At 42.8% G+C, this 19,502-nt stretch overlaps 1 protein-coding gene across 2 annotated transcripts in view; it reads left to right on the top strand.

The window, feature by feature from the left end:
- SEMA5B (semaphorin 5B) overlaps positions 1 to 18,794 on the top strand; it is a 136,009-nt gene extending 117,215 nt beyond the window's left edge. For both annotated transcript variants that reach the window (XM_068407742.1, XM_068407741.1), the window contains exon 21: positions 18,639 to 18,794. In XM_068407742.1, coding sequence (XP_068263843.1) covers positions 18,639 to 18,794 — 156 coding nt within the window. The remainder of the gene's footprint in view (positions 1 to 18,638) is intronic.
- The last annotated feature ends 708 nt before the right edge of the window (positions 18,795 to 19,502 follow it).

The following is a 19,502-nucleotide window of genomic DNA, read 5'->3' as shown; positions in this document are numbered from 1 at the left end:
TCCCATTACTGCAATGGGATTTTGTTGTGTTTCACAGCCCTGATGAATGCCAGTCTGGCAAGTACATACCAAGATACTTCAGCCCATTCTAACTATTGTATATATACAAATTTTCCTCTAAGAAATCAGTAAGAGCTCAGTTCAGTGCATTGTTAGTGTGTGGTGAGAGGAAACGGAGGGGAGGAAGAATAAAAATGGAAACTGCATTAGACAAATAGCTGGGAAAATGCTTATTGGTAGGATGAGATTCTGGAAATGCTTTGGGGACTGCCAAAATGGACAGAATGAGAAAACAGAGAGGCTTCTCCCCCCTCTATCAGTACTGGACACAATTTACCCTAGACAGCCATGCAGAATTCAGTGATAGCAGCAGAATCGGGAGCTGCAGCCTTAGGAGAAGATGAGCATTGAAGTGGCGTACTCCATTGGCATGCCTGCTTGCTAAAGAGAACACCACCCATTATCTGAGCAGATAGGACTAAGGGTGCAAGAGACAATACGCTGAAACAGTAGTGCATCATTCTATTTGAGCATCAATGTCCAGGTGAAGTGTGGGATCAGAGAAGTGAGCAGTGGGATGGGTGAAAAGGCTTCGTGTCACCATGGGAGGAACAGCCTGCCTAAGGTCACTTGAACAGTATGGAGCATTATTTGGGACACGAACACAAAACAGAAGGAAACCCTGCAGCTGCTTGTTCCTTCACATAGCTGTGTGCTGTTGACATTTTGATTGTTTCTGCTGATCTGGCTCAGCTTCTCACTGAGACCCAACAATAAGATCAACGGTGGGGCTGTTGCCATAGTCTAAACACCCTGGGTGTTGGGGACTGTTTCTGTGTAGGGATTTTATAGTGCTGGGCACAGGATGAGTCCTGATACATGGCCATGATTTGCAATGTGAATATGTATCAGAACTAAGAGCTTGCATCAAATCATTTGAAAAGAGTCAATGTTGTTTTGGTTTTTTAAAGGAAAACAGTTTGAGCTGGAAAATAACAGACCAGTTTGGCAATAAGCATGTGCCGAATTCCTTGTGTTGGGCATTGCAGCCCCTCAGAGGATCCCACTGTCTATAAATGCAGTTTCAAAAATACATTTCCTAGCAGCATAAGGCTGCAGTTGCATACAGTTTAATAAGGGTGTAGCATCATAATGTGAGTCAGCATGGATTTGTGGAAAGTAAATCATGTCAAGCAAATTGGATTCCTTTTTTAAATTAAATAAATATTGATCTAGATAGGAGGGAAGCAGCAGACATATTGGGATTTTCAGAGGCTTTTAACAAAGTTTCACAGGATATATTATTCTACATGCTCTGCATATACAGGTTAGGTAATAAATTATTAAGACAGGCAAAGAACTGGGACCTGATCCTGAAAGCTTCAAACTATGAGAGTAATCCTTTCAGTTATGTGCCTAGTTGTGGCAAAGTCAATAGGAAGACCCAGATGAGAAAGGCTTGCAGGAATAAAGAGACAAGCAAGAGTATACCCTTGTTTCTTGCATAGCAAACAATGAAGAAAAGAGACAAATTTATTTTTGTGGCCCCAAGCAGGTAGTTACAGGGTTGGCTTTGTGATAACATTTTCTTCATGATTTATATTGTGCTATCATATGTTATCAGATGATGCTAAAATAGGAATCACAGAATCACAGAATCACAGAATGTTAGGGATTGGAAGGGACCTCGAAAGATCATCTAGTCCAATCCCCCTGCCGGAGCAGGATTGCCTAGACCATATCACACAGGAACGCGTCCAGGCGGGTTTTGAATGTCTCCAGAGAAGGAGACTCCACAACCTCTCTGGGCAGCCTGTTCCAGTGTTCAGTCACCCTCACTGTAAAGAAGTTTTTCCTCATATTTAAGTGGAACCTCCTGTGTTCCAGCTTGCACCCATTGCCCCTTGTCCTGTCAAGGGATGTCACTGAGAAGAGCCTGGCTCCATCCTCATGACACTTGCCCTTTCCATATTTATAAACATTAATGAGGTCACCCCTCAGTCTCCTCTTCTCCAAGCTAAAGAGACCCAGCTCCCTCAGCCTCTCCTCCTAAGGGAGATGTTCCACTCCCTTAATCATCTTCGTGGCTCTGCGCTGGACTCTCTCTAGCAGTTCCCTGTCCTTCTTGAACTGAGGGGCCCAGAACTGGACACAATACTCCAGATGCGGCCTCACCAGGGCAGAGTAGAGGGGGAGGAGAACCTCTCTTGACCTGCTAACCACCCCCCTTCTAATACACCCCAGGATGCCATTGGCCTTCTTGGCCACAAGGGCACACTGCTGGCTCATGGTCATCCTGTTGTCCACTAGGACCCCCAGGTCCCTTTCCCCTACGCTGGTCTCCAACAGGTCTGCCCCCAACTTGTACTGGTACATGGGGTTGTTCTTGCCCAGATGCAGGACTCTACACTTGTCCTTGTTCTATTTCATTACATTTCTCCCCGCCCAACTCTCCAGCCTGTCCAGGTCCCTCTGAATGGCTGCGCAGCCTTCCGGCGCGTCAGCCACTCCTCCCAGTTTTGTGTCATCCGCGAACTTGCTGACAGCGCACTCTAATCCCTCATCCAAGTCATTAATGAATATATTGAATAGAACTGGTCCCAGAACCGACCCTTGCGGGACTCCGCTAGACACAGACCTCCAACTGGACTCTGTCCCATTGACCACCACTCTCTGGCTTCTTTCCTTCAGCCAGTTCACAATCCACCTCACTACCCGATCATCCAGACCACACTTCCCCAGTTTAGCTGCGAGGATGCTGCGAAGAATGCTTAAAATTTAGAAGGATGAAGTTGTTCACGGAACGGTCTTCATCAATTGAGTAAATGGATTATGAAATGCAATATGTCTATGCCGAGTGGTGCAGTGGAGTAGAAGTAATAACAAAGCTCAGCAAAGTTTAAAACAGCAGCAGATTAGTTAGTGTAGTATCAGGAGAGAGCTGACCTCTTTGATAGGTCCATCTCTGAATACTTGATCTAGTGTGTAGTAACAGTGAGCAGCTGTTAGAGCCTTCTTTCGAGGGCCATAAAGAGTCTAAGCATTAGATCAAGTTTGGAAAAGGCTAGTTTATATAAAGTAAGGCATTAGCTAACTGGGACTGTATGAGTTAGGCTGCGGGGAGAAGGGACTTGGACACAAGGAGAGATAGACCAGATGGGGCTTGTTTATAGAATGCTAGGAAGTGAAAGAGTTCAAGTGCATAAATCTGCAGGCATTGGACAGACCAAAACTAAATGTTTATGAGCAAGGGGCTACTTGCTAAGAAGAACTCAAAGTCATACTCTTTTGGCATGGTGAATGAGGCAGAGATTTAGAGAAAGGGTAAAATCTGTTTATCAAGTGAAGCCCCTTTTCTCTCTTCCTGTTAAATATTTCCTTAGTTCATCTTCTCTGTTGTCCCTCATTTCTTAAACTCTTGAATGTCTCATTTAATACTACAAATTTGCCACTTCTCAGTATTCCCTTGAAGAATATAATGTTAGTGCAGTAAGAGGAAGGCTCTGTGTACTCTGTGCTGTGTAATTACTTATAGAACTTATTATTATCCAGCTTTATATTTAGGAATAACTGGCAGATTTTTCTAAGTGTCAGGAGGGAGTTTTTCATGCCTTCAAGGAGCATGTGTGGTTTTATTGTGATGCTACACAATCAACATTAGAATGACAGAGGAGCTAAAATTCACCTTCTGGAAAATTAGGGTTGGACTGAGCTTGGATATAGGCCCATCTGAATTTAAAATGTGTGTATATGAAAGAAAGTGAAAACATCTGAAATTCCAGATTCTAAACCCAAGTAAGTTTCTATTCAGCAGATTCAAAGAAAACTTCCCCAAACATTTTTTAGGTAATGAAAGCAAAAGAGTCATTGTAGGTTTCTTTGTGTGTGAAAGAGTTAATAAATCTATGATTAAGGAAGTACATGGTGTGTAGACTACTTTTCACTAACAGAAAATGATAATACACAGTGACATGATGGTAGCAGAAGGCTGAGCATATGCACAAGTCTATTATTTTCCATTCTTTGATAATAATAAGCCTTCTGCAACCATCTTTAGTTTGTTTTAATCTTGAAATATCTCTGCTCTCCAGCCAGCAGGTGAACACAGTAGAAAGTCTGGCAGTGTTACATTCGAATGTACAGCACTGAATGCAAACTCATAAATAAAGGTGAATTTTATATGAAGACAGATTTTAATGAAGGAAGTGCTAGCTGATACAAGCCTTGTTGGACATTTCAGCACGGCAATGCAGTGATGCAGATCAGATGTAAATATCATACATAATGGTGACCTATTGATCATTTAGCTGATGGTAACTTGCCTAGGCAGTGATTTGCAGAAGAGTGTTTTATTTTTGCTGGCTTCTTTTCCCTTCCTGTTTTGCTTTCTCAAGAATGCTGTGAGGTTTATTATTAGCTATTTTAGCCGTGATGTCTTAAAAGATTTCATGCATATGCATTTACCAGCAGCATGTTGATTTTGATTTGTTATTCATAGATGGTAGGGGAGAAACCTTTAGGGTCACCTAATAAGCAGTTCATGTTTCATTAATTGGTTAAAGTTCATACAGAATTCTGACAATATTGAAGACTGTGCAGAACAAGAGCATAATGAAATAAAAATTATCTGCTCTTCACATTTTGGCATGACGGGTTACAGAGTCACCTACAACCTTCCCAGTACTGCCACGCTGATTAGTTAATAACTGGCTATCAAAGCAGGGAGGAGATCCTCTTTTTTAACATCTTGCTTCAACTACTCAGTGACTTACTCATGTGAGTTACTTATTAGTGTCATGCTGATGGAAAGCCCAATGATCCTGCAGTAGAAGCGGGAGGATGTAGGGTCAAGGTTGAGCCCTTGTGAATTAGGAGCTCTTGGAACAGCCACACATGGAGAAAGGGTTTGGACTGAACTTCTTCCTATTGCTAAATCCTCTGCCAATAGAGAGAGCCAAATTTTATTCTACACGGGATTTGAACAGGCAAAGGCATCTGCACATTGGTCCAAATCCAAAATCTGATGGCTTTTGGATCAGTCCAGATGGGATTAGTGAGAAATGTAGGTTTGCAGGATGGTTATGATGATGATTCTGCAGATTTTCTTCTCAATAGTGCTGGACAGACCTCCCTCTGTCCTTCCTTCCTGAAACACAGCTTTAGTCATGAGTCATGCAGTCATACTCTTTCTGTACTGATGCCTCAAATAAGCTAAGTAAGCACCTGAGCATTGCATCTGCTCTGGGCATCACCTCTGCTCTCATAGAACACTGAAGTTGTGCTCAAGTAAAACAGTTGTTTATGTCAATGAGCAAATTTATTGTTGGGAAAGATGAGTTGGGAACTGAGTGAGATTGCAGGATATGACAATGAAAGAGGGAAACTAAATATTTGATGTATCACCTGATACTTGATGTTTTTAGGAGGACACCAGAACAATACACATTACCTTGAGTAGGACTCTGAGTCCTGCACTTGCTCAAAAACATCCAGCAAATACAAATGCAGCTACCAGAAAATGAGGGGAATATGCAGTAGATCACTTGGGACTCTGTATAAATTAGAAGCTACAATGAATATATTTTAATAAAGTGAGAACAGTGGTGTTGAGAATCAAATAACAGTTCAGAACAGACACTCCCTGTGAAGAACTCCGGACACTGTGATACATAGTTCATTACTAATCCCGAATAATTCATAGCAATAAAATACCAACGTGGAGGGTTATGAAACAGAAACCAATTCTGCCTCTGGAAGAAGAATCCTTCTGAATAAAACAGGCTGGGTGTTTGGTGTGGCTTTCAACATTGCAAAAAGCAATAAAGCTCAGGGTATAGGAAAGTGGATCCCTGTATGGATTTTAAATGTCTCTCTCTTGGTGATGGTCATTTTCATTGCCACAGAAAATCACACCTTTTTTATAGCGAGGACACAGCCAGTCATTCAAGTTTAAATTAGCTTTAACTACTGTCAAGTGCCGTAGAGGAATGTTTGTCTAAGTCAGCCTTGCTCTCTGAGGATGTTTGTTTCTCTCTGCCATGGAAAACTTAGGGCTTCAGTGTCCTATCACTTAATTTGATATGTTGCTACTTCAAATGAAATTGGCTAACCCATCTATTTGTAGTGATCACAGCACATACACTGATAGCAGTGTGATATACGCTTTTGTCTTTTCCCAGTGACACTTTCACTGTGCATCATTCAAGCCCCAGGAAGTGGCTGTGAAGTTCAGACATAAGCCAGCAGTGATGATACCCAACATCGTCAATAAGTTATCAACAGCCTCCTTCAAGTATTTGCTTATTTATTGCAGGGTGTTTTAGAGAGAGATTTAGCTGATGTAATCAGCTGGAAAAAATAAATACTTCTATATAGATATGAAAAATATAGTAAATCAGATTGAAACATAAATTTTGTTCCCAGTGAATTTCATGTTTAACAAAGACTATTTCCCGTGAACAAAGTGGCATTTAAGAACATTAAGTGCTTGAATGGTAAAGTACATATTTTTAGTACTTACCATGAGTATAGTATTATTTGAAAAAGAATAGTAGGGGCAGGGGGTTGTATTGTCAAAGGAGCATTGTAGCCTTTCTTGTATGATCCTGCAGTTGCAAATACCACTTCAGGGGACTCTCAATTTACATAATGCCTGCTAGGAAAGGAAAGCAAGAGAGCTTACTGATGGGGAAAAAAGGATTAAGTGGTACATCTCAGTCAAAATCTATTAGTGTCTTTTCTCCCCTTTATATCGTTGGGTCAAGTCGAATTGAGCAGTCAAGCAGGCCTGGAGGTGTGGCTGTCCTAGGATGACTGTGCCTGTAGAGTGATGTGCATCTCTTGGAGGTGTCCTCATGCCGTGGCAGCAGTGGCTCAGCGGGTTGCTGTGTGCAAGTCACAGATGTCTCCCTCTCATAGATACATTATTTAATAGGAGGGGAAACTGCCAATTCAGATCTGAATGTTTCCTTGCTCCTGCTCCCTCTGGGATGCTAAGCAGCTGCTCACGATGGTCCCCCAATGGAAACTGGTCTCCACTGCCTCTGCTCTTCATGCAAACTCTTCCTTACTTCACAGGGCTGTTGAGGCCCACTGTGGGGTGGGAGTTCACGTTGTTCCTCCTCCCCCACCATTTTGAGAGAGTCCAGCGTTTGGGATGACTTTTTGTCTTCCTCTTTAAGCCATCTTGAGAAGCTTTAAGTCACACTGGGGGTAGATGCTTAATATTCATCCTGTTATGTTTTTCTCTGTTGACACAGCCTTCTCTCCTCCTCCTTGTATGACCAGGCATATCTCCTCTACACCCAGGTCAGGGATATGGTCCATGCTCTGCCTTCTTACAGTCTAGGCTAGTCATCATGTTTGCTGACACTAGCCTTTCTTTAGGGTTGTATTACTGCAGCTGTAATGATCTGTGTACACAGGCAAGACAGGTTTGTAGGTAGACAAGATTTTTTTTAAATTTGTTTTTAATTAGATAAATGAGTATAGCTGGAAAAAGCTGGCAGGTTTTTGAACATGTGAGCTGCTATTTCAGATGATGTGTTCAAAAGTTTATCTGATTTTTCCAGCTACACTAATTGATCTAATAATTGATATTACCTTTTTCTTGCAATTTTTGCCTTTCCTAATTTCTCTGGGGTTGACATGTATCTGCCTCCACCCCCCTACCGGTGCTGGAAGAAGGAGAATTAAATGAAGACCACTTGCAGGAGTGGGACTAACAAGATCGCACTGCACTGACTGCTGTGTATTTATGTGACTTCCCTCTACTGGTCAGAAGAGGAATATTTCAAATATACCCTAGCCTCATTTGCTAAAATGTAATGGTTCTCCCTTGGTACAAATGCTTGAAGTGGTTCTTCCCTCCTTGTCTCCACAAAGCTCTGGCTGGCAGTGTTATGTGAATTAGCCAAACTGGGAAATCCTCAGTGTCACCAAGATGCGCAGGAGGAATTAATTATGTGTTTGCAGAAGAGTTTAAAGGGAGCCATGAAAGAGGCAGGGCGCTAAAGTAAAGGGAGATGATAATACTAGACAAACAATAAATACCAGAAAACATATAACCTTTGTGGTACACTTGGAGGGGAGCTGCCTCGCTATTCATCTGGAATAGCTCCACTAGCAAATAATGGATTTTTAAGTAAAAATATAAAGAAATCTTGCTGCATACATACAAAATAAAGATAGCTGTGTCAGTATTCAGAACTCTGTGTCAGTATTCAGAGCTCTAGCTCAACGTCCAGAAAGTGTTTGGCAGCTCTGAGGGAGGACAGCTGAAATACCTGAGCTGTTTTTTCCTGAGCCATGATCGCCCTGTCCTAAGGAGCAATTGAGAGCTCAGGGCTGCTCAGGATGTGCTAGCTGCTGCCACTGCACAGGCTGCACCAACACCACATCTGTTGCCACCTTTCCCCAGTGCACCATTTATATATGCACGATAGGTTTGGCGTAGGGTGAGCGGGAGTAGCTCTGCCTGCATTCCCTTATAGCTGGGGGAATCCTCATTAAGTCAGCTCTAACATCGTCCAGAGATTTGGCACAAAGCATGTGAATAAAGGAAGGAACTGAAAATCTGCGGATGAAGGAATCTAGATGGACTGTATCCCAGAGTCTGTGAGAACCAGCTAATGAACAACTCCAATTACCTTTATAAATATCATGGATCTTGGGCAAACCCCCAGTGCCATGAAATGCAAAGGTAATACAAAAGCATTTGTAAGAAAGCAGGCCAATTTCCGCCCAGCTAATTGAGTCACTGTTAAGCTACCAAAGTCCAATGCACTAAAGTCACACAAGTAGCTCCGGTAAGTCTGTGTGGGAAATGCCAGTTGGATTTGAGGATAAGAGAAACTGTAATCATACAGGCCCACATTTGGTAGAATACGCCTGGACCTTCCGCATTCAAGAAAGCATATCAATGGGGTGTTAAATCCCTCTTGGTCTTTAAAATTTGGCAGAGTTGAGGCCGTACTGGAGAGTGAAACCAGGAGAAACAAATAGGATTGATTCAACCGTGCTTTCAGTTACAGCGATGGAAATTCTGAGACAAATCTGTGTCAGTGTTAATATGCAGGCAAGTCTGAATAATATTTGAGAGGCAACATGTCACATACCTGATGAAATGAAAGATGGTAGGGCTGAACTGACAGCTGAGCCAGGACCATAATGCAGAGCAGGAACAAATCAAACACAATCACTTTTTGCACAGAGTTTCAGCATTAGTGGATGAAGGTAAAGCACGAGACTGAGCTGCATGAGGGCAGATTCTCAACTGGTTAAAAATGTAGCTTCACTGCTCCATACACCTAAAGAAAAGAGGATGGTATTGGTGTCTTAAATAATCTTGTGACGTGTAAGTAGAAATTGGCTTGGACAGGAATGCTGCTGCAGAGATTGAAACCTGGCTAATGGACTGTGAACATCAGGCAATCGTTAATGGGAACATACGGGGCTACAGGGAGGAGTTGTACGGGGCACCGCAAGCAGTAATGCAAGGTTTGGCTTTATTTAATATCTTCATTAACGAGCTTGGAGAGGGTGCAGTCAGTGTATTAATTAAACCAGCAGAAGATATTAAATTGGGAGGTGTGTCAAAAAAAACAGCCATTTGCATAGAAATAATGGAAAATGACCTGGGGAGGTTATAAATGTAGAGAGGAAATAACAAGGTGAGGTGCAGCACGGGGAGAAAACAAAGCGATCTTGGGGAAAATAATCCAAAAGCAGCTATTTAGAGGGTGGGAGCTACTTGGAAAGCAATAAGACTGTAAGAGACTGAACAGAGTTAGCAGATGGCAAATTAGGCCAGTTTTTACTTTTATTTCTATTTTTACTACTTTTTTTTTTTTTTGCACCACTGCAGTTACACCTTTGCAATTCTCAGTCTAAATGTAGCGCTGTGGGCTGGCATCGGGCTGCATGACTTGTGTCGGTAATTCACCAGAATAAGCAGCGCTGAGGCCATCCGAAAACTCAGGGCCGCTTGCTCCAAGTGCACGGAGAACTGCCTTTCCTGGACGGACCTACAGCTGGTCATCGCTGCGGCCTTACTAGTTACCACAGCAGAAGCCCAGTTGCTCTAGATGACCATCTGCACCCAATGCAGATTACTAAACTTAGTTTTAGGAGGAGTGATTATCTATCTGATGAGTTAGTCTGCGTACTAGAGCATGCACTAGGGCAAGTTCTGTAGCTTAACTCGTGAGCCCCTGTAGTAACACTATAGTACACGTGAGGGACCCAGGAAGGGCATACACTGAAGCAGAGTAGTGCAGCAAGGAGACAGTTTACACTTTCCCACTCAGCTGAGATCATGTCTGCTACATCCTGTGCACCAGCTATATTGGGAAGCAGCTTGGGGCAGCCCTGAATTCCTCTTTTGTCTCAGGATGCCACGTCATGGGTGTTGCCACCACTAAATTACTGGCAAACCAGTGATATATGGCAAGCTTTGGGCTAGACACCTGCACTTGCCAGTGGGAAGATTTCCATAAACTCCTTGGACTTCAGTTTGAAGTTCAGAAAAATACTCACAGAATCACAGAATGTTAGGGATTGGAAGGGACCTTGAAAGATCATCTAGTCCAATCCCCCTGCCGGAGCAGGATTGCCTAGACCATATCACACAGGAACGCGTCCAGGCGGGTTTTGAATGTCTCCAGAGAAGGAGACTCCACAACCTCTCTGGGCAGCCTGTTCCAGTGTTCAGTCACCCTCACCGTAAAGAAGTTTTTCCTCATATTTAAGTGGAACCTCCTGTGTTCCAGCTTGCACCCATTGCCCCTTGTCCTGTCAAGGGATGTCACTGAGAAGAGCCTGGCTCCATCCTCATGACACTTGCCCTTTACATATTTATAAACATTAATGAGGTCACCCCTCAGTCTCCTCTTCTCTAAGCTAAAGAGACCCAGCTCCCTCAGCCTCTCCTCATAAGGGAGATGTTCCAGTCAAACCTGGATTTAGCTCTAAGCAGAGACTCACTTCAGTTTGCCTTACTAGTACCTACAGTTTGTTTTGTCATCTGTCTTTGTTTAGCCCACACCTGGGGCTAAACAGTAACAGTTTTTCCTCTCACTCAATGTCCCTTTCCCAACTGAGGAAGGAAATTGGGAAAAAGAGGGAGACTCGTGGGTTAAAATTAAACAGATTTAATAAAATAAAGAAACCAATATAAATGCTAACACAAAACACACAGAAGTATACTTAGCTACCGTGTTGCAGCAGGTAGATCCAGGAATAACAATTGTCATCAATGAGGGGGAGGGGGGAAACCAGAAGAGAGGAGAGCAAAAACAGCTCCACCTCTCCCCAGCAAACCATCCCTTTTATAGTGAACTTGATTGTTAATGATACAGAATACACCTGTGGGCCAGCCTGGGTCAGCTGCCCTGGATTTAGCTGCTAATGACCCTGATCACCATGGCTGGCCACAAACTGAAACAAAATACCAATGAAACCAGGACATCATCTTACTCATGTGCTTAAAGTCAGAGATGTGCCAAAGCATCTTTCTGACAATGGTCCTTTATGTTGCCAACTCTGAAGGTTTTTATAAGTTTAAAATGGCAGTAATATAACCTCACTCCTCCTAAGTATAAGGATAAAATAGCTATTTTCAAACAGCTATAGAAAACTGTAGCTATTCATTTTCTTATAATTGAATGTTAGTTCAATTGTTAACCTGAGCACATCTACAGATGCTACTGTCATTTGGGGGTTGTTTAATTTATTTACCAATAACAATGAACAAAGAATTTCCAGTCTAAAAATATGGTAAGCTTCCATCTGAAAAGAACATGTAATCATAAGTTTAGTGTCCCAGTGGGATTTTTTTTTTGTATCCATTTTTAAGAGGAAAAACCTTCTTTTATAGAAAATAGGTTCCTCATCTGTACATCTACACTTCACTGTAAATCCTGCAAACAGCCTTATTGAATTCATCAGAAAAAACCTCAACACATAAGCCCTGGCCACTACTACCTTTGACTTCAGTGTAGGCAGAGCTCCAGAGATTTTATAAAAGCATCAGTTGAGATAGGTTGTTTAGTGTAAGACACTAAGCAAAGTTTTAAGAAAGATCGGAAAAAACAATCATTAAAGTCTTAAAAATCACTCTTAGCTTGCAGTAAATACATGGGTCTCCTAAGGTCTTTCTGGCAACTTTCTTTCTTTCCAAGGTCATTTGTAATGCACAGCTTGAGAGGCACAGCAGTGCTGTGGCGTCCGGAGGATCAGAAGAAAGGGAACACGTGGGTGGGCCAGACGTCATTTATTTTTCCTGGTGTCAATTATTGCCAAAAGAGGTTATTTTAGTTGTATGGTTTATTTTGTTGAAATGTAATCATTATGCTAATTATTTCCAAATATACTGGTTAATTATCATTCTGAGATCTCTGCCTTGGTACTTCCAGAGATGTACAAGCTGCGGGAAATGTTTCATAATATTAATATATTTCCACAACCCTAAGTCATTTGGCTAATGTTCCTAGAATACAAAAAGTAAAATCCTTTAACAAGAAGGCATGGCCAGCTCCACAAAACAGCTTATCTGCATCGAAAAGGCATTTTGCTCAATCCGATTTCACTGCAAGAAACAAATGACTTAAAAGGAGCACAAAAGAAGCTGAATGTTGGATCTTGGCATCTTTACATCATCGCACAATTCCCTCATCCCACCATTTTCCTGGGGGATGAGGGCGAGTAATGGCCATCCCACTGTTGCTGTGGGAAGTCTGTTGGATGCTGTTCCAAGGAAAACTGGAAAAGCTACCTCGATTCTTTTAGGGATAATTATGTGGCTGAGTTCAGTGAGAATTTTGTCCCTGATTTTTGCAGAAGCAGGATGCAGGGTGCACAAGGCCTTCATTTGGATATTGCTAAGAGAAATGGGTTGACTACATAGTTGCTGTCTGCTACCTGGACCCTGATTTTAGACCTTCGCCTGTGTCCACAGTGCATGACCAGGGTTAGCAGTGATTGGATTTGTTACCCTTGGTTCCTTAGTGCCTGAGCTCACTTTATGATGAAGGAGAGAGGAAGTTTTTCTTTGTAGTACACCGAGACATTCAACATTACAAACAAACTTGCAAGATGGAAACTTCTAATCGTGCAGTCAGTCCTGGCACAGGCAACACGACTCTGAGGAGTCATGCCTGTTGGAAACGTGCGTGCTGCGTTGTTCAGCCTCTTCAGGGGATAAAGTGGTGATAACTTCACTATAAATGCTAGGCAGGGTTGTTTGAAGCTGCCCAGGATGGTCACCCAACTTTTTCTTTTTACCTTCTTAAAGAGGAAAGTGTCATGAGTGGGAGGTGGAAGAACTGAAATAATCCCTGTCAACAGAGAAATAGTGGAGACACTGTGAGGTTGGGGGAAATTGTCCTTGCTTGCTGACTTCACGGGGACTGTGCTGTGAAAATTAACCTAAAAAACGCTTGGGAAACTTGCTGTCTGTTCCGCCACACCACCCCCAAAACAGAAAAGAAGATCTGGAGCTCAAAGAGAATGCTGAGCTCCAGAAAGCTGAGTGCTTTCTGCATGAGAAGATTCAAGAAATGTTGCCATTACCTGTCGTCATCTGGGAACTACTTTATGGCCCTTACTTTGGTATTAGTTGTATGTGTATCAGATACTTTCAGAAGCATCCTTTTTACTTTAGCTTCTCAAAACCAATGTGGAATTCCTTTTAGTTGGGGGTGGGGAGATGTTTATCCCCTTTTAAAATCAAGTTTTGACACTTTTATGATTATTTATTAAAAATGGAAACATTGGATCTGTTTATGTGTGTAAGAAATGTTTATACAGATTGTACATACAGCTGTAGGATGGGAGTAGTACTGAAAGTCCCATACTGTTACACATGTAGATGTTTTGATACATCTGGAAGAATGTAAGCAAGTAGGTCAGTGGATTATGACTTAATGATTTGGAGCAGAGGCAGAATTTGGGGGAGACATTAGTGGTAAGGCATTGTTGGAGAAAAAGTAACAAATGGAAAATCTGAATGATGACTTAGGCTAAAAATATCAAAGGAGAAAGCTGAACAAAATTAAATGTATGCATATGGCACAATGCAGTCATGTTTAACACCTCTGACGCTCGGCTCTACCATGAGAGAAACAGCCTGGGAGCGTATGTCATTATTTTGCCTTCGATATGGGTACCAGGGGGCAGAGCAGCACACAAGGGGGGATATCTGTAAACTTTCCCCGCAGATTCTTCCATTTCTAACTAATGGCTAATACAATAGCAAGACTGATAACAAATTGTTTATATATGTCTATAAATATTGAAATACTCAGGATTCTGTTGCATTTGACATAGACATGCAATTCACTGCAACAAGATTGGACCTTTCAATTAGCTGACAGATCATATATAATGGAGAATGCTCCTGCTGTTTTACGTGCTCTTAAAACCATACCCATCTTAGTCCATCTGAAAACATCCCTGCTTGACAAAGCGGAGTTCCTGAGTCAGAGAATTTTTTTTTATATATTAGTCGTATGCCAACGCAACATAATAAAGGGTCTTTTAAAGAAAGCAGCTGAAGTTGTGCCTGCTTTTGAGTGATCTGCTTGGTTGGGTTAGTGCATGCTTGTGGCTTGACTTCTGCTAACAGGTTCTTGAATTGAGGTTGGTGGTGAACAGACCAGAGGAAATAATTGGTATCAAATATGCCAGGATGGCATGGCTCATACTGGAAGGGAGAAAGCAGGTAAAAGTATTTGATTGATGCATGTTGAGTTTCTAGCTATTAGTTGAATGGAGCAGTTTTTCTAAGCACATCCCACAGGTTTTCACGTTAGCTCAAGGTCTGACCTCACTTTTGCATGGGGAATATTATGCTTGCACAACTACCAGAAGCTTCTTTCTTCTCAAGGCAGGATAGGATCAAAATGAGGGCCGAAATATGTCCCCCTTGGTGTTTGAAATACTTTGACCTTGATGGCATAACCCGTATAGCGTTAGGGGAATATCTTCCAAAGGGAAAGCCGTTGGCCATCTCTATACGGTCACAGCGAAGAATTGCAGGAAGAGAGCAAGGGTTAAAGCTCTGAGTAAAACAGCACAGGAGCCCACACAGAGATGTAACTGCGCACCTCTTCTCCTGCAGTGCATGCACGAGTATGTATGTGTACATCTCAAATTCACTGCTGCCTAATCTCCCTTCTTCAAAATATCAACAATTTCTACTGCCAAGGAACCTAATCACCTATTTATTAAAATGAGACAGACAATAAGTTTGTGTGGGGAAATGTTAAGGCAGTGCACATTGATCATGCTGATTTAGGACTGTACTGCCATCGCAACGTTTCTGGAGACAAATTCTTTGCAGCTAATTGGATTATAAATTCCACTAAACCATTTTCATAAGGTATTTCCCTAAGATATAAGCCCTCCATAGAAAATAAAACCAAAAAGAGCAAAGGAGCAGTTGTGGGTTTTTTCCATAATTAAATGTTATATGAAAGTAAGACAAGAGAGAGAAAAAAATGCAAAGCGTGTTAATTAAATGCTAAGTCTGCTGTAAGGGGCTAGTTTTAAACACCGTGGGAGATGTTGGAACTCATACAGATTTTCTAACTGAAAGCCAAAAAGTCCTGATGTTCTTGTCCTCAGATTGAGACAGCCCCGAACCACGCCAAGTCAGGGTTTTGGAGTCACCAAATTTCAGATGTGGTAATCTGGCATGTTGTGAATCTTAACCATCCCAAAAAGTGACCTGGATACTGGACCACCTTCAGGAGAGCCCAGGGAGCACAGCAGTGGGAACCAGCCTCTTCCTCCTGCTGTAGAAGCCTGTGGCCATGGGGTTACTCTACCTGCAGTGGGTATCCTGGGCTAGAGACACCCATAGGAAATAACAGCCATTGTGCACAGCTGCTATAAACACCTGTGGTGTTCACCAAAGAGCAGATCCCCCAAATACTCAGTGGCAGTACTCAGCAAAGTGCATTTTTACAGGGACCTCAATCATTTTTTATCAAGGTGGGTGTCTCTTTTTAGCCCACGCCCAGGACTAAACAATGACCAGTTGTTCTATCACCCAATTTCCCCTCCCCAACCAAGAAAGGGAATTGGGAAAATAAGGGAGACTCATGGATTGAAGCTAAAACAGATTTAATAAAATAAGAAAACCAATATCAATACTAATACATAAGACAAAATTATACTTACCTCATAGAGTGGTGGCAAGTCACTCCAGGAATAGTAACCATTGAAACGAGAGGACAAGCAGAAAGAAGAGAGCAGAGTAAAGAGCCCCTATCTTTAGCAACTTTCCCATTTATAGTGAATGTGACATTAATGTTATAGCATACACCTGTGGGCCAGCCTGGGGCAGCTGCCCTGGCTTTCACTGCTAATGGCCTTGATCACCATCCCACAGCTGGCCACAAACTGAAACAAGATGTGACAGAAAAGGGATTTTATAAATTTTATCCCCACAAAACCAGGACAGTGGGTCAGAAGACACTGAATCAGAGAGCAGTTAATTGGGTTTCCCAAGGAAGCATAGCATGCAGCGAAGGACTGAGCCTGGCTTCCTTGTTTCCCAGCCTCCAGCACAAAGCAGCAGTCTGTTGCCCACACTATTTCAATATTCCTTTGGGTGACTGGGAGCAAAGCACATTTATTTTCTTCCTTCCATATTGAAGGGCACAAATTCTCATTCCTTGGAAATATTTGTCACTTTGGTTCCTACCAGTGATGTGCCGTGAGATTGTTTTAGAGAGTCCAGGCAGTGCTCATTTCCAAAAAAAGTTATTTGGTAGTTCAGCAACTGGGAAATTTCTTTGCCAGGGTACTTTTGCCGTAGGAAAGCCTTTCCTCCTAATGTCTTGTATGAAACTGGGAGTCTCAGCTCCCAGGGTAGCTGTAGCTGTCAGCCTGCTATTGGATTAGGAGAAAGCATTTTCTTTTCTTCCTCCTCCTCTCCCCCTCCCCATGCAGTAAATTTACTCAATTACAAAGAAACTGGGAGATAAATGTACCGCCTGTGGTCTTGTCTTTGAGCCTAGAGGTAGCTCTGATCATTGCGATGGCCACAGTTCGGATGTGGCTAAGCCCTGACTGTGCCACGGGCACGTGTACAAGGCAAGACCCTGCTCACCTAACTGTTGCCTCCTAAAAGTCAGGCACCCACTGTCGGCAAGTCACCTTGCTGCTGCCAGGGTCGGGGAGGGACAGAGGCTCCCCCAGAAGGCAATTTTCATCTGCATGTGCCTTCACGCAGGAAGGAGACTTCTCCTTGCCTTGCTGACAGAGCCCCGATGCCTGAAGTTTAGGTGGCTGAAGTTAGATGGGTTGATTAAAGCTAATGGAGCTGGGTGTTTTGTGAGCTTGAGCATTGGTTAATTAATTTTCATCTTGCCCTGAGCTGGATCGGGTATGAACTGTTTGTCTCAAGAGGGAACTGAAGTGAAGTGGTTCCCCCAGGAACATCGGATTGTGGCAGAACAACCATTAGGTCCCAGGACTAGTTGCCTCATTAGACCTCTCCATCTCTCTGTTCCAGACAGGAGAAATGCTTGTACCTGCTTTAAGGGTGCTGTGCCCTGATCATGAGGGTGCTGTAGCAAACATGCCCAGTGTTGACTCCCAAATCAAAGGAGTGGGTTCCCTGCATGACAACCTTTAAAGGTGCACATAGGAGCAACATAGACCAGAGATATGTATAACAAATTTAAGCCAGGAGTTAGTTGAAAAAACTGTCATAAATGTTCCTCAGCCAAATTCACAGAAATCAGATGACTATAAAGATAAAGAAGAGAGCTTCATAAAATTATTGCATCCCCTCAAAATGGGATTTTGTCCTTGTGCATAGGTAACGGCTGGCATAGCAATGGGCTTTCATCGGAGGGAGGGGGACATCTGCTTGCTGTGGGAACAGTAATAGCAATTCTTGCAAAAAGCAAAGAAGGGTGGGGAGAGGGGAGGGAGAAAAACCCTATTTCTAAATTTTTATGGTAAAAGGGGCATTTGTGGTTCTCATTTTTTATGTTGTTGTTGCCAACAATTGTTACGTGGTTGTTAATTTTTTTTTAAGTCATTTTAGTTTTTCCAAAAGTGACCATGATTTGTTACTTATACTGTAGCTTACAGAAGTGACACACTTAATATCGGGGGGTCCAAACCTGGATATCTACCAATGGAGATGGAGATCAGGTAAATGCACACCTGCTCTTCCAAAGAGAAAAAGCTGCTATTTGGCAACTGGTTTGCGAGGGAGCTGCAGGGTATAATGTGAGCATTTTGGAAGAGATTAGATCGAGCGCTGCCATTAATCATCAAGTTCCACGTAGGCCCAGCATGGTTTTGTGTGACAATGATGTTCAGACAACACGCCATCTACCAGGAGACTCCAGGTCCCTGGGGAAGGCTCTGGGTTCTGGCCCTAGCAGTAGCTGAGCACAGGTCCACCGAAGGAGACCTGGCAGGAGCTGTGATCCCCCACAGACTAGCCCCATAGTGAGTACCATGTACTGCCTTACTCTCCCAGCTGGAGGGAAGGTGGTGTGGCTGCAACAGAGACCGTGATGGAGAAGGCAGGTGAGAGGGAGGTGTCTGCAGGTAGATAAGAGTAATTATGTCGCACCAGTGTCATGCCTGACATTTCTTCTTCTCTTTTACAGACACTTAACAAGAACAATTTGATACCAGATGACAGAACCAACTTCTACCCGTTGCAGCAACCCAATGTGTACACGACAACCTATTATCCCAGTACACTGAATAAATATGACTTCAGGCCCGAGGCCTCCCCTGGAAGGACCTTTACCAACAGCTGATGATGGACAGATCCTACAGGACTGAATCACTTCCTATACGAATTTTTTTTTAAATTGATTTTATGGACCAAATACTGGCCCAGCCTCTAGATGTAAATATTGTACAGTAGGGTCTTTTTTTGTCCTTTGGTTAATTGTATTTCTTGTAAACAGCACATCTCCTTACAAGGACAAAAATGCGTATGGACCATTCTGCAGAGCTTTTGTGGATATTTGGCTGGAGATGGCTCTTACTACTGCAACTGTTTATGGCTGGAAGATCAGCGTTGCTGTCCAAGGCCGACGTTGTCAAGGAGGTGGCTGTGTGCTGCACTCAGTGGCCACCACGCAGCAGCACACAACACACGGGTGCACTCTAAGCAAGGCAAGAGGTGGCCTCCTGGGGCAAGGGTGTCTGTCTGGTGAGGAGCATCCTTCCTGAGACAGGATAGCAATGGTGCACTAGAAGACACGCAGCTTATGAGACAGGCCGTGTGGGACTCCATCGTGCCAACAACTTGAAGAACGTTTTCTTTTTCTTTTCCTTTTTTTTATTTTTGATTATTTTTTTATGTTTCTGCAAAAAAAAAAAGTGACTTTCTAGGGCAGCGTTCCCTGTATCTTCAACAGAATCTTTTCATATTACAGGAAATACTCTCCGCAGCCTTCTTTGGTAATATGCAGTTCAGCTGATGAGAAACAACACACAAAGAAAGTGCGTTACCCAAA

This window comes from Nyctibius grandis, chromosome 9 (genome assembly GCF_013368605.1).
Source record: "Nyctibius grandis isolate bNycGra1 chromosome 9, bNycGra1.pri, whole genome shotgun sequence".
In the NCBI taxonomy this organism is placed as follows: domain Eukaryota; kingdom Metazoa; phylum Chordata; class Aves; order Nyctibiiformes; family Nyctibiidae; genus Nyctibius; species Nyctibius grandis.
This window is presented reverse-complemented; position numbering and strand designations above follow the sequence as displayed.